At 49.5% G+C, this 26082-nt stretch overlaps 2 protein-coding genes across 4 annotated transcripts; one reads left to right on the top strand and one right to left on the bottom strand.

Annotated features, from left to right (window-relative positions):
* Positions 1-14035: 14035 nt before the first annotated feature.
* BLCAP (BLCAP apoptosis inducing factor) lies at positions 14036-25330 on the bottom strand. Its single transcript, XM_049869625.1, has 2 exons — positions 25229-25330; positions 14036-15997 (listed from the first exon to the last, which is right to left on the bottom strand). Exon 2 carries the CDS (start codon positions 15819-15821, stop codon positions 15558-15560), a length of 264 nt encoding a protein of 87 aa, XP_049725582.1. The 5' UTR covers positions 15822-15997; positions 25229-25330; the 3' UTR covers positions 14036-15557.
* On the top strand, positions 17895-20243 carry NNAT (neuronatin). Of its 3 annotated transcripts, none has more exons than XM_049869628.1 (3): positions 17895-18042; positions 18903-18978; positions 19218-20243. In XM_049869628.1, exons 1-3 carry the CDS (start codon positions 17971-17973, stop codon positions 19442-19444), a joined length of 375 nt encoding a protein of 124 aa, XP_049725585.1. In that variant the 5' UTR covers positions 17895-17970; the 3' UTR covers positions 19445-20243. The 3 variants fall into 3 exon arrangements, with proteins under 3 accessions (XP_049725585.1, XP_049725583.1, XP_049725584.1); XM_049869626.1 differs by having other exon boundaries at positions 18903-18983; positions 19218-19400; XM_049869627.1 differs by lacking the exon at positions 18903-18978 and having other exon boundaries at positions 19218-19400.
* Positions 25331-26082: the final 752 nt, after the last annotated feature.

Below are 26082 nucleotides of genomic sequence, written 5' to 3'. Positions count from 1 at the left end.
CCCTGTGTCACACCATCTATGAACAAACATTTCATATGGATAAAGACAAAGGATTTTTTTTTTTTTTTTTTACGATGGAAGCTTTAGAAGCAAGCCTGTGGCAGTCTTCTCAAACAAGAGCGCTGCCTGCTCTAGTGTTCGTGCTGCAGGACTCATCACCGCGGTCGGAGATGATGCGTTCATATCCTGGAGGTCTCAGGCCACACTGCACCTCCGACCCCAGGCTCTTCAGCAGAAGTGGCTGCACAGCATCTCCACCTGGACCTCACAGACCGCTCTTCCTCTTTCCCTCTAGCTCAACCTGGCCCTGGCAAGAGGAACTATGGTACTCTGGATGGACAGAACTCTGGGGCTAGGAGACAGAGATCTGAATCCAGCTCCTGCCACTTGTGCTCTTTTTCAATAAACCATTTCCATCTCTGGTTTCTGTTTCCTCCTCTATCAAATGGAGTCATAGTCCATGTCTTGTAGGGGGATATAAACTTCATATGAGATAATGCATGGGAACACATATAAATGGTGCACAGTATGCAAGGATGAAGGGAACAAACCACTTTTTTCTCAACTTGCACCCCCAAAACCCCTGCCACGCAGGACTAAGTGCCCCAATTCTTTCTTGCATTATAACTCATGGAGAACTGTCATAGATTCTTTTTGGTCAAAAAAGTCTGAACGTTGACTCAGATACTTAATTCCAAGGCAGAAAATACCGACTTGGTCCCCAAAGAGCTTAGTGCTTGTTGGTAGGTACTGAGAAACACAAAAATATAATAAGTCACAATCCCAACCACAAAGCAGCATAAAACTGGTGCTAATTAGAACTGTAGTCAGTACACAGCTCGGATAAAAGCTCCCAAAAGAACATGGAGATCAAGCTACTCTCTAAAAGGTAATTTAATTTTGTCCCATTCAGCCAAATACACATTATTGCCCCAAACTAATTTATCCACTTCCACACTTGATCCCAGTCCCTTTGGGAGCTCATTTCACTATTTGTCTTCATCCCTAATCGCTCAATCACTCAGGTACCCTTTCCTTGGAATATTCATATGCTAGCATTGCTCTTTCCTTTAAAATTAAAAAGCCCTAGACCTTGCTCCCTCCTCTTTCCTTTCCTTAATTCACCCCCATCCAAACTGCCCTAGTGAAGGTCCCCAGAGGCTTCCCATGAGTCCCAGAGGATGCCATTCAGGAGAGCCACTATGCTGCCCAACTCTGGGGCACCGTGATGATTAGGTCATTGTGCTCTGGAGGGTCTCACGGATCAGCCCTCAGCCCCTTGACCTCTCTGAACATGCTCACTGCTAGCCACTCTACCTTTCTGCTCAGAGACCCCACTGACCCTTTCTTTTCAGTACCCTTGGAAGACTCCTTCTCCCTCTTCCAGTCTCAGAATGTTGGCTTGGTTTCTGGCCTCTTCATAGCTTCAAAATCCACACTTCCACTCAGGTCCCTCAGGAGCTCTGAACTGGTCTCTGTAATTTCCCAGCCTGTGCTCCAGATCTATGCTGTCAAGTCACTTCCTCCCTACCTCACCTGGAAGTTTCAAGTCTCAGTTGTCCACTACCAGACTTAGGGTCTGCCTCACAGACCTGGTCCCCTTCCAGGGCTCCCCAGCTCTAAGAATGGTACTGCCATAAAACCAGTAAGGCAAGCCAGGAACCCAGGGATCATCCCAAGTACTCCCTCCTCTCCCTGTCCCTCTTCATTCCATCCAGCACCAGGATTAACTAGAATATGTTGATTGTGTCCAAATCCTAACCACCAGGACAACAAAACTCTCTAACTAAAAAAAAAACTAGTCCCCCCCAATTCTAGCCTTGATTTCTCCACAGACTAGACAGTCTTAGGTTACAGCAGCACAGGTAACACCCCCTGCTTCCCTTGCTCTTAGGATATAGGTAGGAGCTGGGCATGGCCTCCAAGGCACTACACAGCCAGACCTGTCTGCCTCTTTGGTCTCACCTCCCTGCCTCCTGAGCCAAGCCCTGTGCACAGGCAGTTACCTCTGCCCAGAATGCTTTTCTCCAACTTTGTCCAGTTCACTCCTTGCCCTTCTTCACAGCTTGGCTTGAGTGTCATCTCAGAGAAACCTCCTGGAGTCAGAGGAGGACAGGTCCTCTGGTTATACACCCTCTAGCACTTTTTTTTTTTTTTAGCACTTAGTACCTCTCTTTTTAGAAAAAGAGTGCCTATCAATGTTGGAAACTACATTTACGTGTGATTATCTGATTTTTGTCTGCCTCCCCTACTAGCACGTAAGCTCCAGCATAGCAGGGATCCTGCCCATTTTAATTCACTCACCAAAGTAGTCACACTAGACATACTGCCATGCACATAATAGGTGCTAAATTAGAATATGTGAAATGAATAAACTTTTGTCACTAAACAATGGATGCTTAAGGCATTTAGGAGTTGATGTCTGCCTACAAACTTGCTCCTGTCTTTCCTACCCTCGACCTCCACACCCCCTTTCCTCACATCTCCAAATCTTCCTTCCAGACTCCTCAAAGGTCTCTCAGTGACAGGATCACCTCCCCCTCACATCTTCTCCACATTACTCTGGTTTGTGCCACCATCACTCCCCCAAAATGCTCTTAAGGTCACCAAAGACTTAATAATTATCAAATCCAAAGAGAAAATTCTGTCTTCATCTTATTGAATTCTCATCAGCATTTGACGGCGTTGATTACTTTCCCCTTGAAATGCTTCACTACCTCAGTTGCCATGGCAACCCACCTCCTGGTTGTTTGTCGCATCTCTCAGGCCCTTCCTTCACCCTCTCCTTTGCTGCCTGCCCACACTTTGATCAGCTCCTCAAATGTCGCTGTAACTCATGATTCTGCCCTGGGTCCTCTCCCATTCTCCCTATATACTCCCTTCCTGGTGATATTACTCATTCTCAGGTTTCCAATTACCCTCTGAGTGGGGATGGCTCCTGGATTGGTCCCCACAGTTAAACCTTTTTCTGAGCCCCAGACCCTAAGATTCAAACACCTGTTGGGTCGCCCATGACTATGCTTCTGATCCCTTGGCTGCATCTGAGCCTATTGTCCTCCCTCTCATACTGGCTCCCCACGGTGTGTTCCCCATCCCACGGGCCTCTCCACCATCCACTCAAGACACATGGGGTCACCCTTGGCTCTACCTTCTCTCTCACCTCAACAGCAAATCAATCATCAAGTATTTCTGATTTTTATCTACTACAACTTCTGACCTCTTATTCTCCACCCCCATTGGTTAGTTCAGGCTTCTCTTTCTCTTATCTGGACCATGGCCAGACTACTTAACAGTTCTCCCTACCTCAGGGGAGTGACATGAGGCCTGAGCTCTGCCAGTTAGACCAAGATGCTCTCTCTAGACTTTGACTTCTATCCAAATATGGAAGAAATAGTTAGAATTATTCAATGTCTAGGAGACATTACCAAGCAGGACTGCTATCAAGATGCTGAACGTAGCATTCAAGACTGTGACCCAGTCAGTCTTCACTCATTTCTCACCATTCTCTTCCTCTGTCCCTGTCTCTCTAGGTCTGTTTCCTTCTCTGTGAAATGGGGTTAATGATGGCTATTTGTCTCACTGGGGGCAGGAGGATGAGTTGTAATGACCAGATGAGACATGGGGCATGACCCTACTGTATAAACTATAAAGAATTGTGGCCACACCGCAAGCGGGGGCCGGGGGGGGGGGCGGGGAAAGTCTTCCTAATTCTTCCTCAAGTGCAAAGTACATTTTCTGAGACCTAGACAACCTCATGCAGGAGTACTACATACATAAAACTACCTGAGTGATGAAGTGTGACCATCCAGCTCCATTCACTCCACCCAATATCTGTGACATCTAAGGTTCAAAGTTGACTTGTATTTCCTTATTGATTCCTTGGAAGTTGTCACAAAGTCTTTGTGGTAAAAAGATTTCTGAACCTCCATTTCAGATATGTGATTTCAAGCAGAAAATAGTTATTCTATTCCTACCTAGCTCACTGCTTGTTGCTAGGTGCCAAAAGGTACAAAAATAAATAAGACATGGCCCCAAACATGTGGTAGGATGAAACCACTGCTAATGAGAGCTGTGGTCAGTATACAGAGGTCAGAAAAAGAGCCCCAGAAGAACATGGAGATCAGGTTACCTGGTAAAATATAAATTATTAAATTTTGTCCCTTTCCAGCCAACATGACTACTCCCTTCACCTTCACACTTAATCCCCCCACTCCAGGGCTCCTTTTACTACCTGTCACTGCTCTTCAAACTCATGTTCGTACAGCCTTCCTGGACCCTACTATCTCCTCCAGCTCCCCCTTTTCAAAAACCTGCTTTTTCAGTCAACAATAGATCACGCCTCATGATCATGAGCTTCTGACCTATCCCCTGAAGCCTCTGTAGCAAAGGTCCCCAAAGGTCAATCAGCCCTTATCTCCCCTGGCCTCTGTGTACATGGCCCACCATTAGCTACTCTGCCCTGGAAATTCTTTCCTCCCTAGACATCTGAGAGGGACCCTCACTCTCTTGGTCTTCTTCTCAGGCTCCTACTTCTCAGCCTCCTAAATAGGATCCTCTTCCTGTATGCATCCCTAAAATGTCAGTCCCGGCTCAGTTTCTGGCCCTGTTTCCATGAACTGTGCACCTTTTTTAAGCTTATCCTTAGTTCTCTATCTGTTCCTGTTGGGAGATGCCCACACCTCCTTTGTGAGATTCAAACTGGCATATATAATTCCCTACCTGATAACTGCTCTAGTCAAGGTTACCAATGGACATTTTTCCTCCTTACCACCCTTGTCCTTTATAGATTTATAGATAGGAGGATTTCTGATGATAGCTCTATTGGCCTCTCTCCCATCATGCCTATGGTTATCTCCTCCCGACACAGCTCAGAAACTCTCCCTTCACCCCAATTGTCACTCTAGCAGTTTCTCCACCAGTGTTCCAAGCTTTCCAGAAGAGGCACCCATGCTGCCTACCTTTCCTTGTCCTTTCATTTTCCCCTGCCCACCTCAAGGGGGCTTCTGCTTCATCTCTCACAGGAAACTGCTCTTGCTGAAGATTTAATTGCCCCCTAATTGTTTTTTTTTTAATTGTCACAGCCAGTGGGCTCTCAGTCTTTATCTAACTGGCCTTTCTCTTTTGTCTGTTAATTCCTCTCTCCTAAATAAAATAAAATTAAAAAATGCTCCACAACCTTGAGTTTTCATAACAGCAGAGACTCCAGGTGCTTTTTCTGTATCTCTCTGACTTTTTTCCTTTTGTGGGCTCCCCTTTCTCTCTGCCCACCCCTAAACAGGGAAAGGGTTCTCTGTCCTGGATGCCCTTTCTCCTCTCAGCTGGCACCTTCTGCCAGTGCCAGCTCACCCAAGCCCATTGCTACAATCACCACCAGTCACAACCCAAATCTCTTGTTCAGATCTCCTGCTGGGATCCAGACCCTCTACCTTGCGCCCTGTGGGTTGCCTCAACCTTGAGGTGTCCAAAACTGAGCTCAACAATCTTCCTCCAGCACCCAAGCCTACTCTTTTTTTCTGGTGCTCTCCCACCTACCCAGTCATCCAAGCTAGAAACAGGGAAAGCATCCTTGACTCCCTTTCTTAACTCCAGCAACCAGTCAGTTGCTAGACACTCCTCATTTTACCTCCTGAATCTGACCACTTCTTTCCATCCCCTTTGCCCCTCCCCTAACTCAGACCTTGCCTTCTCTACCTCGATTAAGGCAATCACCTCTCTAAGGCTCTTACATCTCCACATTTCTTCAAGCAACCAGCGTGACCATCCCAAAACAGAAATCTTACTATGGTACCTGCCTGCTCAAAATGCTTCAGTGGCTCTGTTAGCAAGAAGAAAAAGACAAAATCTCTTCAATGGACACACATTGCACTTTACGATCTGGTCCTGCCTCCAACATCTTTGGCCCCCACCATTCCCCGCCTCTTAGTTCTTGGTTCAGCAGCCCTGAACTGTCTACAAGTTCATCCGTGATGCTTCTCATCTCTGTCTTTGCCAGTGTTGGTCTCTCTACCTAAATAACTCCTACTTATTTTTTTTATCCAACCACCTCTTCTAGGAACCTTCTTGGATATTCCCATAAAGCTCCATACCCATACCACTGGCCTCTGCAGCTCTATGCTCCCATATCCCAAGCATATCTCTGGCCTTCTACTTATTACATATCATTTGAGTATCTGTGTGTTTTTCTTATCTTGTTGACTGTATGTTCAACAGAAGGGGTCATACCTTAGTTATCATCATATTTTTAACACTTGACACAAAGCAGATACTCAATAGGTGTATAAATATATAGGTCATTTGCCCTTTCTTGAAACTCTCATCTCTTTCCTTCTCTCTAGCTACCATATTACTTTCCAAAAAAGTTTACATGAATTTACATTCCCCCGGCAGTGTATAACAGTGTAGAACTGCTTTGCTGTATCCTAATATCACAATCAGCATTAGTTATTCTCAAACTTTTTTTTTCCGCTAATCTGTTGGTGAAAACTTTTATTTCCCTATTGCTTTTCATCATTGATCTTTGGTTATTAGTGAAGTTAATCATTTTTCAAAAAAAATTTTTTTAGCCAATTGCATCTCTTCTTCTGTAAACTCTGTTTAGGTGACTTACGTACTTATCTATGGGGTTATTACTCTTGGTTTAAAGTTTTACATGTGTTCTTTACACATTGTAGATCTACAAATATTTTACTTAGTCTGTTTTTTAGTTCTGTTTGTGATATTATTTGACTTTGGAAATATTTAATTTTGATGCAGTCAAATTAACTGGCCTTTGCCTTTTGATGTCAGTTTGTTGCTTTTTAGCTTGGAGACGTTCCCTTATTCAGGCACTTGTTAAATATGCTATTTCTCTTCGCCCTGTTTTTTATTTATTTTTTATGGGTTCCTATCTCCTTTTTTTTTTTAACTGGGTTTATCTCCTTTTTTACCTTTAAATATAATTTGTGAATTTGAATGTATGCTCTGAAGTGAGGCTGGGAATGGATTATTTTTTTCTAGTGAACGGTGAATCCACAAGCAGAGTCCCATTTTTGAACAACATCCCCCTTCCGTCCCCAACCTGACTCCAAGCAAAGCTATTCCTGGCTAATTATGGCATCACAGCCACAAATATATAAGAGAACACGCCTCCTAGACAGGGAACTGGAAGCCTAAAGGAAGGTATGATTCCACGCATAGTAACATGAAATACAGGGTGACATTTGAGGGGTGGAAGCAGAAAGCCTTTCTGGAAGTCCAGCCAGCACAGTGTATGGACAGATGGTTTATCTACTTTGTCAATACGAATGGCTAAATCCAGTTAGCACACACCAGTCCTGGAGCTTTCACCTGATTCTGCAAGGAAACATTACTCGGGAGTAATAGGAAAGGGAGAGCCCAGCCCTGCCCCTCACCAGCATCAACTTACCTGCATAGACTCTACCAGAGCATTTCACCATCAGCAGAAAAGTTGTCTCAGCCAGTTCCTGCCACGTTCATCTTCCAGGGGGCTGTGGCCATCACCGTGACTCCTCCATGCTCCACAAGGTAGACTTGACTCAGAGCCTAGGGTCACCACGCCCTGTGTCTGATCATTGCTCTGGGCACTGGGGCAAATGAGGGTGATGCTAGAGCTGGAAAGGAACTCGAGGATTATCTAGTCCAACTGCTTCATTTTGCAGATGGGGAAACTGAGGCACAGTGAGTGAGTGACTCAAAGTCACATAGGAAGTGAATAGAAAGCCATCCTTGCTGGGAGGAATCACCATGGGGACTTTGTCCGCTTACTCTTGGTCATAAAAATAGTTGGAGCCCTGGGTTCTAAGAAAAATCACAGGGTAAACCTGTATGTTGTTCAGAGAAGCAGGATGTTATGTAGAAGATCTGCTGAATTTAGAGGGGATAGGCCTTGTTCTGCCAGTTCTTGCTGGGAGACCACTGGGGCTTTGTTTTCCCTTCTAGGAAATGGGAATGATCATCCTTGCTCTGCTTCAAGGGACTATTGAGAGAATCCAAGGTGATGGAACTGAACTCACCCTATAGACTAGGGTACCGGTTACCAGTTGCAATCAAGTCAATTTGGGGCAAGTCTACAGGAGTCCTCAAATCTCAACCCTGAATGGGGAATGCTGTGTGTGAGATCCCCTGCAAAAATCCTTGCAAACTATGCAGAACTGTGCCCATAGGAGGGGTTGGTCATTTTAGTCCCAACCACCATGTAGACATCAATTCTGAATATCCCAGACAGCCCCACCTAATTGGCCAAAGGATGGGATTCTGCCCACTTCTATCATCCATAGCTTAACACTGGCTTTTTCCTCTGATCTGATTTCCCATTTCAGACATTTATTTCACATCAGAAAATATTTTTTCAGCACCTCCCACGTGTACCTGCAAGGGTGTGGGGATAGATGAGGTCATTCACCAAGTGAGTTTCCAGGTTTGGCTGGGTGTGTTGTTACATGCTTGCTGTCCAAAGCTACCCACAACCTATCTATCCAGTGCACTTCACTCCAGGCATCTCGGGACATGGGCCATCACTTGTCCCTGTTTTCTGTTGGTCTTTGCCTTCTTGATGTCATTTCATTGGTTTTGAGCTTAGAGGGGATCCCCCACTCAGATACTTGTTAAATATTCAATTCCTTTCTCCCCTGGTTTTTAATGAGCTCGTATCTCCTATCTGACTTTTTAAAATAGCCAGTCTCTCTCTTCCCCAGCCCCTTCCCTTTTGAACAGTGATGTGTTCCAGCCCCCAAGTCCTATCTAACCCCCAGTAACTTCCCTTGTGCCTCCACCCCTAGGGCTCTCCAGCCCTCAGAAGCCCTCTACCTCACTCCTTCAATGCAGGGAGGACAAAGATAGTGGTTAAAGTGAGGTTCTGGAGGGCAACGGAATGGGGTGCAAATTCCAGCTCAGCCACTCATCTTGAGTAAGTGGCTTCATCTCTGGAACTTCTACTGTATAGTGAGCATAACTGTGCCAAACTAGGAAGCTGTGTGAGGTTTCAGGGAAGTATTGCTATTAAAATGCTCAGTACAGTGCCTGATTCAGAAAAAGTACTTGTCAAATATTAGCTAAATAACTAAGAAAAAAAAAAAAGGACAGTCCAAACAGGTCAATTCCACTTCTCCACCTCTCTCCTTCCCTTCATGATTGGAAGGAGCAATCTGTCTCTCCTCTCTCTGTAGTGATGTGATGTCTGCCTCTATCACTCTGTTGACTCCAAGATGGATGACAATAAGAGCTCCTAACTGGCCAACCCAATGTGTACCCTTCTTGGTCCTTTTGTTGGCAGTGGCTATTGTTGAAGACCTCACATTCTTTCTCAAAGCCCTCCTTCTTGACCACTCCCTCCCTTAGGCAATCTCCTGTACTCACATGTGAAAGGAGCTACCTCTTCAGGGAAGGACAGCTAAACTCATCTGGCTGGGTGCTTGATGCAGCAGAGTCAGAGCACACAGAGGTAGGCGGGAACTAGACAGTGAAATACTTGACAGTTCTGTTAACAGGGAGAACTACATCCTCTGGTTAATGAAGAAGGACAAAAGTTAAGCCAGGAGCCACAGAATGTGACCTTAGGAAGACCAGCTGGTGGCCATTCAACACTGGGTTGAAAGAAACAGGACTGGAAGCAGAGAGATGTCTAATGTAACTGTCCAGTAAGAGATGATTAGGTCCAAATTAAAAGGAGGTGAACACGGGAAAGATTAAAAGGTAGACTGCACAGGACTAGGGGCCCTGGTGGTGCAGTGGTTAAGTGTTTGGCTGCTAGCCAAAAGGTCAGCAGTTCAAATATACCAACTACTCCTTGAAAAACCTGTGGGGCAGTTCTACTCTCTCCTATAGAGTTGCTACGAGTCAAAATCGACTCGACAGCAATACATTTGGGGTTTTTTTTTTTTTTTTTTTTTGCAGGAATAGAGGTGTGATATTGCCATGACCAGGGGTAAGGAGGCCCAATCTAATCCTACTGGCTCAGAACATCACTCATTACTGCACACAGAAACTGTCAGGAGAACATGGCCACGAGGGTCATTAGTTGTAGTAGCTGTAGTGTGTGCAGTGCACCTGTGGCGCCTAGCTCCTGACATTCTAGTCAGAACAAAATGGAACCATATGGCAGTCACAAAAAGGGCTCTAAATGTGGAAATAAGAACTGGTTCATGTTTGACCAGTAAGTAAAAACAAAACCAAAAAACAAACCACCAAAAATCAGCCCCCAAACAGTCCAGCCCATCCCTAAGCAGTAGTCTACTCCCCACAGTGCCAGTAAATCACAGCTGAAGAGTCAAGAGTCCATACAGAGGCTGGGTCTTTCCTCAGAATGATCTGAGGGAATGGGGTCATAGGAAGGACTTGAAGCTCAGTCACACGAGCTCACATGGCATGTGTTGCAGTGTGTGTGCCTGGCCTAGTTGAGAATCCTTGAGCTTCAGTAGGCCCTCTGTGAAACAGGGCAGTAGTCTGTGCCCTGCACTTCTGCTAGCTCACCTGCTTTGCTCTCATAAAAGTGAAAATGTCTGAGAAGTCCCACATGTACTAGAGCTGGGGTGAGGGACAGGTGAAAAGAGGGGAAAAGAGGAAACCCTGTCAGCCTACAAGCAACTTGGAGACCCACCTCCATCTAGGTCTTACAGGGTGTCCACCATCTGGCTGGGCCACTCCTAAACTGCATGTGGAACATCACCACAGGGAGGAAGGATCCCAGGCTCTGGAGCCTTTTTACAAAGTTCCTCTGAGTTATAACTTTGCTCCAGCATTAATCTGGAGATTGGAAAATAAACTCTGTCACTTCACCATTGCCAAGGGGCAGCTAAGGAGGCAAATTCAATTCCCTTTCTTCTAGGAAAGACTGGGTCAGTCAATTACTTAGGAAGTCAGGGTTGATTGATGGAGCCATCCATCCATCCGCCCACCCATCTGGGTGGTCAACCAGCAGGTACTGTGCCAGGCCTGGTCAGGCAGGTTCTGAGCCTGGTCAAGGGACAAAGAAGCCCTTGCCCTCAAGTGTTACACAAGGCCTTGATGGTCAAGCTAAGGAGTTGGAACAACAGGCCAAACAGGAAGCTACTGAAGGCTTCCTCCCTCATAGACCCTTTCAAGTCTGCCTTGACTCTAAGCTTCTTGACAGTTCTGTACTCAAGGGACTTGAGGTTTATTCTTTTATGCAAAAAATCCTGATTAAACACTTGACTGTCTTAACACACTTTCTTCCAACCAATATCTCTAAGACTAAAGTAAAAAGGATCAAGTTTACTAGAGTTTCACAGTAGATAGCTTTGGCAACATTAAAGACTCCCTATTCCCGCCCCCTCCTTGGCTTGTAGATGGGGAAACAGAGGCCTGGAGAAAAGCCAGCAGAGGAGAGCAATGTCAGCTGGAAATGGGTGGGGATAAGTCCCAGGGTCTTAGCTCTTGTATCCCTGACTCCTCCTTGGAGGGCTGCCACCACTGTGGGGCAGGGGGTGCCAGAGAGTTGGTGAGATGCCCAAGTGCTGGCTCTCCACAAGTCACCCAGCAAAGGAGGAAGTGAGAGGTCAGAATCACCTAGAGAATTAGTCCTTGGAGGAGGGTCATGTCCAGCCCATATCTGATGAAGCACTCCAAGCACATCCCTGCTCTGTTCCTCATGGGGAAGAGGCTAGACAGATAGGGGTTATCCCTACGGGAAAAATCTCTACGAAGGGTTGCTGGACAAGCTGTTGCTCAAGCAGGGATTTGAATGCAGGGCTTCGGCCTCCCAGGAAAAAGCTACATTTTGGGGTTCCTCTCCCTGTTAGGATATCATAATTCCAGATATAAAAAATTGTTCAGGGAATTCACACTGAGGTACTGACATATGGCTTCCCAAATGATCTCTCTCCCTGACTCCATTTCAGCCTTGATAACATGGTATTGTAATTATCTGCCTACAGGACTGCCTCAGTGCCCATCTTCCTGTTGATCTGAACTCCTCAAGGAGGGCATGGTCTTTCTCTGCCTCAGAATCTTAGAGCCTGGCATAGGGCCTGGCAAACGCTCCTTGCATGAATGAATGAGTGGGCAAATTGGATGATGAGATCGTATCCCTAAGAGGCTTGAGCCTGGTAAGGACCAGTGGTGGGGGGCCACAGAACAAATAAAGTTTGTGGAGCCTTCGCCTTGAGACAGATGTTATGGTAGGTGTCATGGTCTCCATGTTACAGGTGAGGAAACTGAGACTCAGGGAAGTAAGGTCACAAAGGCAAGGGCATAAATAAAGTCTAGGGCTACCTGAAATCACACATCTCAGGGTTCTTTGATCCTAGACTATCCTCTGCATCCACTCCTGTCCAATGTTTGAGTTCTTTCCCGATATACCAAAGGAAAGACTGTATTTGCTCCGAAGACCACGTTTTATCTATAAGGAAACGAAGGCCCAGAGCAGGGCAGGGGCCAGTTCCTAAAGAAGCCTGGGCTTAGGCCTCATAGGGTCTTATGGTTACTGGACATCATCTGAGTAACCATTTTCACACTGTACCACAGCGACCAATGGTATTGCAGAGTATAATTTTTGTAAGGCTGGGTGCCTCTACTCTTTTCCAGAAGAGGTGTCTACTTTTCATTTTTCTGAAAGGCAGCAATGACCAGGAAGCCGGGGGTGGGGTGCTGACAGTGCCGTCTTGACAAGGCAGAATGCACTGTTGGGTAGACAGAATGCTGAATTGGCAGTCACTTTGGGAGGGGGTGGGCTGCAGGTTCCCTGCTGGAAAGGGCCACAAATCTTTTGGAGGGAGGTCTGTTTGTGACTCCTAAGCAGGCTTGACCTAAGACAGAAAGCTGCTTTCTGAGGGAGAACAAGATAAGCAAAAACCTTGGCTTCATTTATCATCCAGGTGTCTCCATGGGAGAATGGGGCCACAAAGGCCTTATTTGTTTGTTTTGTTTTTAGAATTTGCAATAGTCTATTTTCTTAAGTCTTCCCATTAGGCTAGAGAATCATAAGTTCCTGGAGTGTCAGGCTTGGGCCTTGCCCCTGAAATCCTCAGTAACCCTAGTATACAAGGTCTCAGTTTTTGCTAAACAAACCATTCCTCCCATGTGTATGACTCCTCAGCTCATTAAGACTTTGCAGAACCATGAAATCGAGCCAGAAGAGAAGAATTCAGAGATAAAAGCAAAAAATAATCAAATAGGAAAAATACTCAGCAAATATGATCAAGAAAACTTTGGTTCTTTGAAAATACCTCTGAAATAGACAAATCTTTGACAAAGTCTGATGAAAAGAAAAAGCACCAATAAGCAATGCTAGGAATGAAAATGGGGATAAACTGATGACAGAGAGGTTTAAAAGATTAGGCAAAAACTATACACAACTTTATGGCAATGAAATAAAAATCTAGGTAAAGAAGGTGAATTTCTATGAAATTACCGAAACCCTTTCACAACTGTCATTTTATTAAATTCTCTCACAAGAGCCCTGTGCCTTGGACAGGCTGTGCTCCTGTTGTGCTCTCTAGAAGAAAGGAGCAGAGATTCAGAGGTGGACACCCGGTACAGGACCCTAACAAATGTCAGGGTCACTGGAGCACGTGCACATTGACAACACGGAACCACACTACTCTCATGCTTCTAGCCATTGCCCTAAGTCTCCCCGGTTGGATGGCCCAGCCTTATTTATTTTTCCACTTGAAATGCCATAAGGGGTTTCACTTTATTTTTACTTCAAAAGCAGCACCATAAAAATCCTTGATGATTATAGCCCCAGCTGTCTTAAGTTGTTTGTCAAGAGATCAGTTACTCAAATCTCCTATGGAGGGAAATAGTTTCAGGCAGAAAGCCATGGGAGCTGAGAAACGGGAATGTCTCATCTCTGAAAACTTTCAGACTCCCTCCTGTTCACCGCCTGGCCTGCCCCCTTCTACCCCTCCCGCATCCCTACCATCTGCTCTCCAGCGAGTAGATCAAATTTTCAGGCTAAGGTACTCTGGCGCCAAGGACTCAGCCTCTCCATGCTACCCACTGCCCCCTACCAACTTAGAAACCCAACACCACGACCCAAATGGACTGCAGCCACATTAAACCACACAGTTAAGTTCATAAAGCTTTATTAAACATTTCAAACAGCTGTGCAACGAACACACCAGAAATAAAAGCTCCAGAATAGCAGTCCAAATGTTTCACAAGTGTGGCCCCACAGTCCCATTCCCCAGATGGAGCGCCTCCAGTTGTGTCCTCTGCCTGGCCCACCTCCCTCCTCCGTCAGGCAAGAGAAAGGTGGACTGGAAGACCACCGTGCTGATCCCCAGTGGGCAGGGCCAAGAGAAAGTCTTGTTTGCCAACACTTGTTACTGAAGTGCAGAAAAAGGAAAAAGCAAGTGACAGTCACAAAGTCTTCCTGTGTATTCTTCATAAGGTACAGTCTCTGTGTGCAGGAACGAAGAAGATCCTCGCGCGAGGACGATGGCCAATCGCTCTCCTCTGTCTCGTCGGAACCACCTCGAAGTCCAGTGTGCTGGTCACTCTGTAATCCCCATGCTAAATAAAAACTGCAGCGGCACCCACTATAACGAGCTATGCTAAACTTCAAAATCAGAACACATTCAATAAAGCTTCTTTAAAAGGAATATACACATGTGTCTGTACACACGCATATACACACGCACACATACACACATAAGGCTCACCAAAAAAATATCCAAACACCGATCAGGAGGATCGTGGCCATTACGAAACATACACGTACTTCCCATTCACTCCGCTGGGGGCTGCTGGATCTACGTGAACACACCACACCTCAGTCCTGTGGAGCATGCACAGGGGACACAATGAGGCCCCACTCCTTGGGACAGTTGAGAAAGCTGGGAGGAAGGGCAAGGGAAGTGAGGCTGGGCTGGGAAGTCATGAACCCAGAGACCCAGATGAAACAGCAACCATTTCTCTCTGTTGCTTCTTTCTGAAAAACGAAGCGGAGCAAATAGCAGAGCTTTGTGGACAACACACAGTCAAGACATGTTTCTGTCTAGCCTGTTGATCAGGGGGCAAAAGGGTAAAAAAGCGAGGCTCTTGGGCGTCAGCAATCTCTTCGAATTTGAGATAAGTGCAAAAGTGAGCCCTGCCTTAAACAGGTGCTCCCCAAACCAGGAAAGGGGTAGAAGAGAACTAAAGGGAAACTAGGAGATAGATTAAGGAGTCAATAACATTGTGGGAAGAGAAGGAAGGAGGCCCTGACAAAGAGGGGTCCCAGAGGTGACAATGAGACTGGCAGTTTACCTGTCCAGGTCACCCTAGGGCTGTATGTTGACCAGGATGGATGCAGACTCCTTGCAGGAATGAGGCGGGGGCGGGGGGGGGGGGGGAGCAGCCATCCCGCTAGCTGGAAGCGAGATGGGAACAGACACACACAACCACAAGACCACCCACGATTATAGGACTCTACATTAAAAGCACTGGCCAGTGCCATTATTCACATTATAAGGATAAAACATCACAGGCCAAAATGGTGCCGTCAGGAATGTGGCACCCGCAGGGTTGCGGGATTTTAAACTCCAATGCTTTATGACCTATGTCAATGCCTCCCCTCCCGTCTTCTGCTTCCCTTGGAAAGCTAACTAGGCAGGCCATTAGGTGCCCACAACGCCAGGGTCGTGCGCCAATTCTGGAAGCGGGGAATCGGAGCAGTGATACAGGAAACAGTTTCCCCAGCAGCTATAGCAGATGAGGAACAGGGCTGCCAGGAAAACCATGGCACAAATAGTGCAAGGCTTCCGCTCCAGGAGGAAGCTGAGCAGGTAGAAGCCCATGAACATGGAGTGGCTGAACCACAGGGCGGGATTGAGAGGCTTGGGGATGAGGAGGACGGGCAGCAGCCACTGGAGGCAATACATGATCTCTGCCGGGCGGGGCTTTCGCCAAGGCCACCGGGCACCGCTGCAGGAACCGACCTAATGAGAGCCAGCGGGTGCAGGCAGCTGCCCTCCGCTTTCTTCAACGCTCACTCTCCAGGAGCTGAGCCGCTGTGCTCTCTGGCTGTCAGCCCGGGATCACCAAGGCAGCAGGGATCCTGAAGAGAAAAGTCAACACAACAGACAAACAGACAAAAAAACAGACAGACAGACAGACACACACAAAAAAAAAAACAGTAACAGAATGTATACTTATTTGGGAAAATGGATCATGGTTAACAACAGCAAATGTGAATGCCCTTTCCTCCCTGCCCACCCATGAAAGTCTACTCTCCAAGTCACCAGGTGAAGGGAACCTCCTAGGGTGTCTCTCCCGAGCTTTTCCTGGGTCTCCGCCGGAGGGCTCTGGCATAGTCTGGCGCAGTGGACTGGCTTTGCCTGGGCCCTGCCCAGCAGAGATCATGTATCGCCTCCTGGGGCTGCGGCCCGTCCTCAAGGGGCCCAGACCCCACAATACCGCCCTGGGGTTGCCACAGGACGGCCATGGGCTTCATGCTGTGTCCCCGAGGGATAAGGAACAAGCTTGGAATCTAGTCTCTCTCGTGGAGGTATGTGCTCAGGCGGATAAGCTGCAGTTAGAACAGCTGGAGAGCATCCCCAGGCTGCGGATGCGACCTCAAAGCAAGGGATCCCGTAAGACCCACTGAGTGGTACCGACAGCACCATCAGATACTTTGTTTTAAGATGGCAGTCTGGGCTGAGCTTGCCTTTCTCAAATAGCCCGGCTGCATTTTGCCAAAACCAGCCAACTTCTTTGAAAGTCAACGCAGAAACAAAACAAAACAAAAAACCTACCATGCTATTGCGTCCAAAGTAACCTCGCTTGGATCACTTACATCTCCGTTGCTGCTGGCGCTATATAGAACCTGACCTCTAAAAGCTTTTAATCAAAATTAATTTTCCATCTACATAAGGGCAAATGCCGGTTGGCCCCCGCGCCAAGCAGCTTGCTGGAAAGAGGTGTTTTTGGCGGGTCGCCGGCACGGGCGCGCCCGCAGACCACGCTCTGGTCTTCCCACACGCAAGGCAGGCGGTCTGCGAGAGACCCGTCTCGCTCGGGGAGCGGAGCTGCGGTAGCCACAGTTCTCTGGTGGCGGTAGCGAAACCCTGCTCCGCGCTCCAGCCACCCAGCGCAAAGGTAGAAAGACCTGAACTGGCTGAGGCAGACCTACAGAGGCCTGGCGGAGTAGGGCAGACAGAGGTTGAAGCGACATGTCCAGCAGAAAATCGTCCCAAAGCGCGTTTCTTATCTCTTCTCCGGAAGGCTCATTCTTTCCGCGTGTACAAAGGGCGCCTATCCCTCCCGCAGGGTAGATACCGTAGCTACCCGTAAGACTCCCGCTTTTGTGCCCAGAGCGCAGTGCCCTCCCAGCAGTCGCTGCTGCCGCTGCCGATCCTAATCTCCTTGCCGCCCTAAGATGTGGGATGCAAGGAATCAGGGAAGGGCTACTCAGGGACCCTGCTGAAGCAGAGGATGTGGGTTTAAAAAAGACCGAATATTAGGAAAGAAGTGCTGAGCAGGAGCTTGTGTTGTTAAGGCCCGCGGAAGGGACACCTTTTTGCTTTAAGGGGCAGATGACCCCTCCCCAAGTTCAGTTTTCCCTCCTTGCCCAAGGTGGGTTCTGGAGCGGCACTCGTCACCAGACTCCAGTTTGGAGGCTAAGGCTGGGGCTGGGGGAGACGGCGCCCCATTACTGAGAAGTGTCCACCCTCTAACTTCAACCTGTACCCTCCCTGAGTTGCGGTACCCCTCCATTTTAGACCAAAATTGAAACGCGGGCACCGCGGAATCTTCTAGAAAGGGGCTAAGATGAAACTCAGGAGGCGGGGGTCGGTGTGGAAAGAGCAGATGGATTTTTTTTTTCCTCTCTGGGCGAATGAAGAACGCCCCCGACCACCCCTCCTCACGGACCCCCCCGACAACGCGCATGCGCACTTGGGTGGCGGGTGGGTACTTAAGGCGCGGTTACAGCGGCTGCGGCAGTGCGCCCAACAGCGGACTCCGAGGGAGCAGCGGACCTCGGCGAACCAACGGCCCACTCTCGACCACCTATCCACCACTCTTGGAACCATGGCGGCAGTGGCGGCGGCCTCGGCTGAGCTGCTCATCATCGGCTGGTACATCTTCCGCGTGTTACTGCAGGTAAGTGTGCCCGGGCTCCAGGTGGGAGAGGGGCTCCCGATGCGCGTTCCCTGAACCGGCCGGTCTGCGTCGCGATTGCCGCTTCCCATACCCGTCCTGTCCCGATTGCCGCGATCCCTTTCTGCCCGAGTGCCCCTGCCGGCACCACGCGCCCCACCCGTTCCCTGCGCCCTCCTAGTCGCGCAGACCCTCCCCAGTGCGCCCGCGGCCGGCCGGGAACAAAGACTCAGGGCGCGGCGGGCGCCCGCCGCGGACGATCGCCGAGACTCTTAGCGACCAACGCGGTAAGAAAACCCGCTACACCCAGACAGACTCGATCCCAGGAGGGAGGCGGGGCGCTCTGTTTGCGAAAAGACTTTACAACTCAAATAACGAAAAATTTTCACCGTAAAAAATTACGCATTGCGGGGAAATTTTCTTTAAAAAAAAAAAAAAGCTCTTGTGGGAGTGGGGCGAAAAATAAGTTAGAAAAAGGCACTTCTCAGGAAAAAAAGAATTAGAGAAAAACGCGCATTGCAGGAAAAATAAATCGGACAAAACCACATGACAGAAAAATGCATTAGATAAAAAGCGCACTGCAGAAAAGACAAAGGACCTAACGAAAAACGAATTGGCCAAAAGCACTTACAAAAAAAAAATTAGAGGTAAAAGCCCTTCGCAGGAAAAATGGAAGAGAAAAAAGCGCTTCCAAAAAAGGAAAAGCACTTTACAAAAAAAGAATCAAATGGACGCAAAGCACTTTGTGTCAAAAAGAAGGAAATCAGAAGAAAGGTAAATCATTTACCCTAGCAGAACCCATGGCAGGAAGAACTCCCTGCTAAAGGAATCTTCTGCCACAGGAATCGCATATTTCCTTCAAGGTGTTCCTGGAATGCTGCATTTACTGGGTAGGATTCGCTTTTCGAAATCCTCCAGGGACACAGCCCATTGCGAGAAGTGAGGTATACCTAAGTTGTGGGTCCAATCAGCTTGCCGCCATGCAGCCCTCAGCAGAGTTGGAAAAGCTCCAGCTGCCCTGACTCGTGGATGAGCTGCGCCCGCGCCCGCCTCTCCGGCCTAAATCGGACAGGCGGGCGGGGCAGGGGGCGGGGCGGGGCAGGGGGCGGGCAGGGCTGCACAGCAGACGACGCTGCGGGTGCTTTCCACTAAGGGCAGGTCCTGGGTCTCTCACGCAGGTGTTCAGGTACTCCCTGCAGAAGGTGGCACAAACGGTGTCGCGGACCGGGCGGCAGGTTATGGGGGAGCGCCGGCGGGCCCCCAACTAAGGCCCCAGCTCCCAGCCCTGGGCGGCCGTGTCACCAGGTGCTCCTGTGGGTCTCAGCCAGCACGGGAGCCAGTGCCGCGCAGGAATGAGGGGTCCCCTATTCTTTCTCGTCAAAGGGGCACGTGCCAAGGTCAGTGAGGGGCCGGTAGGCCCCCCGGAGAAGCAGCACCAACAATGACAACGATACCAGACCCTTTCCGAACCCCTATGCGCCCCTCCCACTGTGGGGCGGGGCAGCGGGGGGATGCGGGGTGGGGGAGCAGACCCTGAGATCTGGGCCTAGGCAGCGCATTCTGATCTGGACCAAGTCGGGACAGCGCCATCTCAGCCCCGCAGCCATGGCAATCAATGCCAGAAGGCCCACCATGGAGATCCAAGCACAACACACCAGCCAGCAGAATGAACGTCCTGACATCACCAGCCGAAGCCCTGAATCTCGATGCAGAGAAGGCGCCAACTGCGTGCCCATGTGGCGGGACTCGAGGGCATGGGTGAGGGAGGAGGGCGGGCTGAGCTCGCTTGACAAAGAATGGGCCCTCTTGCTGTCCCTTGCCTATGGCACGTGCATTCCGCCTTGCTGCCTTTGCTCCCTGGACTCCCCATCTTCCCTGCGCCCTACCTCACCCCCTCCCAAGCCCACCCCACCAAAAGAAATGTCACTTGATTTGGACCTACTCAACTAGTAAACTAATCCCAGCTTTACTAAAACGCCTTCTCCGAGCCCCCGGCCCCTCACTGATCTCCCTTTTCCCTGGTCTCTCTCGCAATTGTGGTCAATAGTGTAGTAATTGCTAATTGTGATTGTTTAAATGTGCATAGTTGTGTCTCCCTGGCTAGGCTGTAAGCTCCTGAGAGACAGGGACCCCCTCTACAAAAAATAAAGTACCTCCCCCTTCCTGCACAGTGTCCCAGGACCCTGCAAGGTGTTGGAGCGCACCAAAAAGTTGTCTGTTGTTGACTTCTTTTGCGGCTTTGACACACACACACACACACATACATCTAAGACTGCTCTGATGTGCCCACTGTGGAATGGGAATGCTGCTTAGGGGAGGCAATAAAATGGGACCCCCATACACCCAGCCCCCCACCTCAGCAGTGTCCTGAGATAAAGGACCGCTTCCCCCTCTCCAAAGAAAAGGGTGGGCATCTTCACTTGTGGTCCTGGAATAAAGGACCACTTCCCCTCCCCAAAAGAGGAGTGGGTGCCTTCACTTGTGGTACCAGAATAAGGGACTGCTTCCCCCCGCTCAAAGAAAAGGGTGGGCATATTCGCTTGTGGTCCTGGGATAAGGGACTGCTCCCCTCTCCCCAAAGAAAAGGGTGGGCATCTTCACTTGTGGTCCTGCAATAAGGGACTGCTCCCCTCTCCCCAAAGAAAAGGGTGGGCATCTTCACTTGTGGTCCTGCAATAAGGGACTGCACCCCTCTCCTCAAAGAAAAGGGTGGGCATCTTCGCTGTGGTCCTGGGATAAGGGACTGCTCCCCTCTCCCCAAAGAAAAGGGTGGGCATCTTCACTTGTGGTCCTGGAATAAGGGACTGCTTCTCTCTCCCCTAACAGGTATAGATGTCTTATGATCCTGTGATAAAGGGCTTTGACATATGATCATTTTGGGAAAGAGGAGGGGAAGAAGGTGGGTGTAGCGCTCAAAATAAGATACTAGGGACCAATGATGGGGTGATCGGCACTTCACAGCACAAAGCCTCACTCGAAATCTCTACCCAGAAGCCCTAAGGAAATGCGCACTGGGCAGGGTGGACACTGGCTTGGATAAAGAGTATAGGACAAGAGGTGTGGTGTGGCACCCCCTTTCCCCGGGTCAGTCTACAGGCCCTAAAACCTCCACCTGGACTACTATGAGGTCATCCTGCCTGGCTCTGCTACTATCCAGGGACTACCCCCACCAGATGCCCCCAGGGAATCCTCTCCTGTTCACTTTCCCCATTACCGGGTTCTCTGCTTCTCCTAGCACTTGCCCCCTTATTCTTGGGGACACTTACCAGATCCCTGGCTCAGGGCTCTCTTCTGCCATGTCAGGGTGGGTGGGCAGACTGCTCAACTCTCAATCTCTCTCTCCCCTCTCCAACTCTTCAGTGAGTCCGGGCTCCTTTTACTTGGGGTCAGCTGACCACTCACCAAATGGCCCTGCTGCCTGTTGAGCCTCATCTCAGCTTTATGTGTCCCTGTCACTACACACCTGTTCCTGGGCCAACGCCAAGGAAGAGCCATAAATCTCTCTTCTTGCCACATCCTCAAATCCCTTAGTCACAGCTGTCACAAACACTTTTGGAAAACAAAGCATCTCACTCCCTTGAGCCTGATCATGCTTCCCTTCCCTAAGCAAGCCTTTTAAGCTTCTCAACCCACCCAGCAACTTCTAGAGGCACCTACAACTTAAGTTCGTCGTCAGAAAATTATGGGGGGGGATGCCGACCTTGATTCTGTTCTTGGTTTGCCATCAATGAACCCAGAGAATCTGGTCAGGGTACCTCCCACCCCCCATCTTCAGTTCTCCTCTAAAAGGGATCGCTAAGATCCCCATAAACCCCAAAATATTAGAAACATTCTGCCACTCCAAAGTGACAATCAGGACTCATCAGGGCTAGGGGTGGGGATGTGCAACCTGAGACTCCATCTTCCTTCGGCTGGAGTGGGTGACTCCAGCTGCTACCACAGCCTAAAGATGAGGCAGTCTTCTTTCACCCGAGGGTAAGTCATCCACAGGCAATGCCCAGACCTCCTCCTGTCTGAAGTCCAGGTGTTGGCAGGCCTCAAACCTGGGTTTCTGTGGTTTTCCACATTAAATCCACAGAATCATGAACACATTTCAACATGTGTGCTCAATGAAGGGTTGTCCCTCCCCTCACAGGCTTCGAGGGGTGTGCCTGTGGCCCCACTGCCCAGAGGATCTAACCTCAGCCCAAGCAACCAGGTGGCTGGGTTCAGGGAAGCAGGTGTGAGCAGCACGGAAGGGTTCGGCTGCCCTGCACCCCTCTCAGAACGGGTGATCTCGGCAGATGATCTTGGCAAAGCCCAGCTGTGGGGCTTCCTCCATCCATCCATCAGCAGGGTTCTGGCCGTGGCACAGTGAGATGACAGATCTCCAGGCAAGGGCAGCCTACCCTGGTAGGCTTGAGTGTGAAAATGTCTACCCCCCCGCCCCCCCCACCCCGCTTCAGTCCTCCACCCCAAGCCCCCCATGTTATGGCAGCAAACGTAGCTCCCCAGAGAAGACTGAAGGCATGCGTTCACTTTCCATTCTTGTGCAATGCCTAGAAGTCTGTTGCGAACACACCTTGTTTGTAATATTCTTTCCGCAAGCTGTAACATAAAATCATTCTGATAGAGAGCAACAAAAGGAGTTGAAAATGACTAGTGTTTTATTGCAAAGCACTAAGTCCACACCACTAAATGTCCACTGGCCTCCCCTTTCCCCAAACTGCCTCCACTATCCCCACAAGACTTTGCCCCACAAGATCAGGGACAGAGCAGATTAACTGTGAGGAGGCCAAAATGGTTTTGTGGGACTCCCGGTAACAGGTGAGATCTTTGAGACTAATGCCCCAAGAAAGATGTTAGTTTCTTAGCCTGATCAGTTGAAGTTACGCCCGGGGGGTTTAGGTACCACACCTTTCATAGGTGTGGGGTGACATGTCACCCCCATCTGTACAGTAGGTGGATTGTAATTGAAAAAAGGAATGTTCTGGAAGTAGGGTGTGGAGGCAAGTTCCTTGACCTCCACCTACAGGGACAAAAACCAAACCAAACCCAGTGCTGTCGAGTCCATTCCGACTCATAGTGACCCTATAGGACAGAGTAGAACTGCCCCCATAGAGTTTCCAAGGAGCGCCTGGTGGATTCAAACTGCTGACCCTTTGGTTAGCAGCCGTAGCACTTTGCCACTACGCCACCAGGGGTAAATGCTACAGCTGCTAACCAAAGGGTTTCTTGGTGGCGTAGTGGGAAAATGCTACAGCTGCTAACCAAAGGGTTTCTTGGTGGCGTAGTGGGTAAATGCTACGGCTGCTAACCAAAGGGTTTTCCTGGTGGCGTAGTGGTGAAGTGCTCCGGCTGCTAACCAAAGGGTTTCTTGGTGGCGTAGTGGTGAAGTGCTCTGGCTGCTAACCAAAGGCTTTCCTGGTGGCGTAGTGGGTAAATGCTACGGCTGCTAACCAAAGGGTCAGCAGTTTGAATCCACCAGGCGCTCCTTGGAAACTCTAAGGGGCCAGTTCTACTCTGTCCTATAGGGTCTCTATGAGTCGGAATCGACTCGACAACACTGGGTTTTTTTTTTTTTTTTTTGCTACAAGGACAGCGACAGCTTATTACATGTGGGTTGGATGGTTGGATGAGGGAGCAGGTTTTCATGAGCCATTTGCAAGATATCTATTTTCAAATTTGATGTATCTACTGAGGAGCCAGAGCCCTAAAGGGAGATTCTGAATTTGCTGTTAGTTTTTCCCCCTATAGATTTAAACGTGTGTGTGTGCCCACATATGTAGAAGATACCAGGCTAGCAACGGTCTCTTTCCCTGGTCACCTCTAGCTTCCTCTATATGCCCTGAGGCAAGCTGCCACCATCTTCCGTGGGAATGATCTCATTTGCCCTCCCCTCCTTCCCTCCCCCTTCCCCCATGGGGCCCATACCCCAGCAGGATTCAGATGCCTGAGCATTCCTAGAACAGGAAGTCAGAAAGGCAGGCAACACATGGTCCTCAGTATATCACACAGTGACACACTTGAAATGGAATGCGTATATTTCAAAGATAGGAGAACAACAAGAAGGCAGCCAACCTCAGATTTTCAGATTCCTCTTCGAAACAACAAATTTTAGATAAAAGGTTGAACTGTTTTTGGCAGCAACCCTAGCAAGATCAATTTCAGGTATGGAAATGACCTGGTGGTCACTGGAAACCAATCAGTCCCCCACCCCCAATCTTTTAACAGATTTGCTTGACATTAATTAGGCTCTAATTCAGACAAGCAAAACAAACATGAGCTAACACTTGGCATTAGCACTTAAACTGGAACTTTTTTTTTTGGACCCGGCTTTGGTGTCGCCGTCTGGAAGGCTGACGGGTTGGTTGGATCATGTCAGGCAGGGCAAACAGAAGCTGTTCCCAACACACCAGTTCCCTGAAAGGGATAAAACACGATCCGAACCTATGAACAAAAAGGCCATTTCTTTCCTAGGACAGACCCCAGTATCCTAACGTTTCACGTTGGGACACGAAGGCCTGGAAAGAAACTAAAGATTTAGAGGGAGGAAGGAAAATCAACTCTCCCCACCCCCTTCTTCCTTTCCAGAGCATTAGTGTGCCAGGCATTCCGTTCCTTCAGCTGCCCTTGAGGGCCACTCCCCATATATACTGGAGGAAAGGGGACAGGTGTCCAGACTTGATGTGAAGTTGAAGGGAGTAAAAAGCGCCCGGGGCTAGAAGCAGAGCGTCACCCTATCACCCCAGACCCCAAAGCGGGTACCCGGGCCGGGAAATCCTTTTTCTCCCACTGCCCACGCCCCTTCTGATTAAAAAAATGTAACTGAAGTGGTAGGGACAGAGTGACAGGTCTCTCTCAAGCAGGGATCCCTGCCATGGGCCCTCAGACGAAAAGGGGGTCGTCGCGCTCCCCAGCCCCGCGCCCCCAGGCTCTACCTGCCCCGTCCCAGGAGAAGGCAGACAAGTGCTGACCTTGGAAGCCTAGGAGTCCGGTTACCTGCTCTGAGGCCGGGAAGGAGCCCCCAAGGTCCCGATTGGGGCCAAGCTGGGCAATACCCTGCCGCCGGTGGCCCCCAGGGTGCGCAGAGGGAAAACCTTTGTGAGGAACCCGGCCACGACTAAAGGTGACCCCAAAGGGACAACATGGCGGCACCACCGCATTGAGGGTCCCTCATCCCGCCCAACGCAGGCCGACGCCAAGGTACCTGCGAGCCCTGCCATGGCGCCACCACCACTGTCGCCGCCGCTGCCGCAGACAACCTCCGCCTCAGCTCGCCACCGACGCCGCAGGAAGCCAAGGAGACGCCCCCTTGGTCTTCTAGTCTAGCCGGCCGAGGACCCCTCCTGGGATCGGGTTGCCCACTGCAGATGCCTGATTAGGCGGCACAAAGTGGGGGTGACCTTCGCCAGGTATCCTCCCAATATCCGCTCGAAACGGTCCGTTTAGGACTCACGACATGCCTATACACAACCACGACGTGCCGAGGCCTTCAAACCCGAAGAATTTTCAGTCAGGCTCATCCTGGGCAGCCCCGAACCACGGGGCCTAGGTCCCCTCATGCATATACAGCGGATTGTGACCATTACTCACCGAGGCGAAGGGGCGGGGCTTAGGCCCTGTGGGTAAATTCCAGATGGCCCGCGTGGGCGGTCCACGTACTCTGGAAGGACCTTTTCCTGGCTCACGGTACACCCCTCCCTGGCCTTTTCGCCAAGGGGCCAAGGCTCATGGGCAGAAAGGTCTGCGTGCAGAACTTGACACCTGACTCGAGTCAGGACCTGACTCTTTCTCTTGCCCTGAGGCCACGAGCAAGCTTTTTGCCTTCCTTCCCCCGGCCCCCTCTGCTTAGGAGCCCTGGTGGCGCAATGGTTAGGCGTTCCCCTGCTAACCGAAAGGTGGGCAGTTCGAATCCACCTGTGGCAGTCTGCTTACCGAAAGATTTATAGCGCTGGAAACCCTATGGGGCAGTTCTACTCTGTCCTATGGGGTCGCTGAATCGGAATTCGACTTCATGGCAGTGGGTTTGATTTGGGGTTACTCCTTCCGCTTAAGGAACCC

This window comes from Elephas maximus, chromosome 25 (genome assembly GCF_024166365.1).
Source record: "Elephas maximus indicus isolate mEleMax1 chromosome 25, mEleMax1 primary haplotype, whole genome shotgun sequence".
Classification (NCBI taxonomy): domain Eukaryota; kingdom Metazoa; phylum Chordata; class Mammalia; order Proboscidea; family Elephantidae; genus Elephas; species Elephas maximus.
This window is presented reverse-complemented; position numbering and strand designations above follow the sequence as displayed.

What these genes read in the sequence shown, in the direction of transcription:
- BLCAP (XM_049869625.1), bottom strand. Translation starts at nt 15,821, where the DNA reads ATGTATTGCCTCCAGTGGCTGCTGCCCGTCCTCCTCATCCCCAAGCCT.
- NNAT (XM_049869628.1), top strand. Translation starts at nt 17,971, where the DNA reads ATGGCGGCAGTGGCGGCGGCCTCGGCTGAGCTGCTCATCATCGGCTGG. An exon ending in TCTTCCGCGTGTTACTGCAG is followed by an intron (nt 18,043 to 18,902) that starts GTAAGTGTGCCC and finishes ATTTCCTTCAAG; the next exon opens with GTGTTCCTGGAATGCTGCAT. An exon ending in GACACAGCCCATTGCGAGAA is followed by an intron (nt 18,979 to 19,217) that starts GTGAGGTATACC and finishes TCTCTCACGCAG; the next exon opens with GTGTTCAGGTACTCCCTGCA.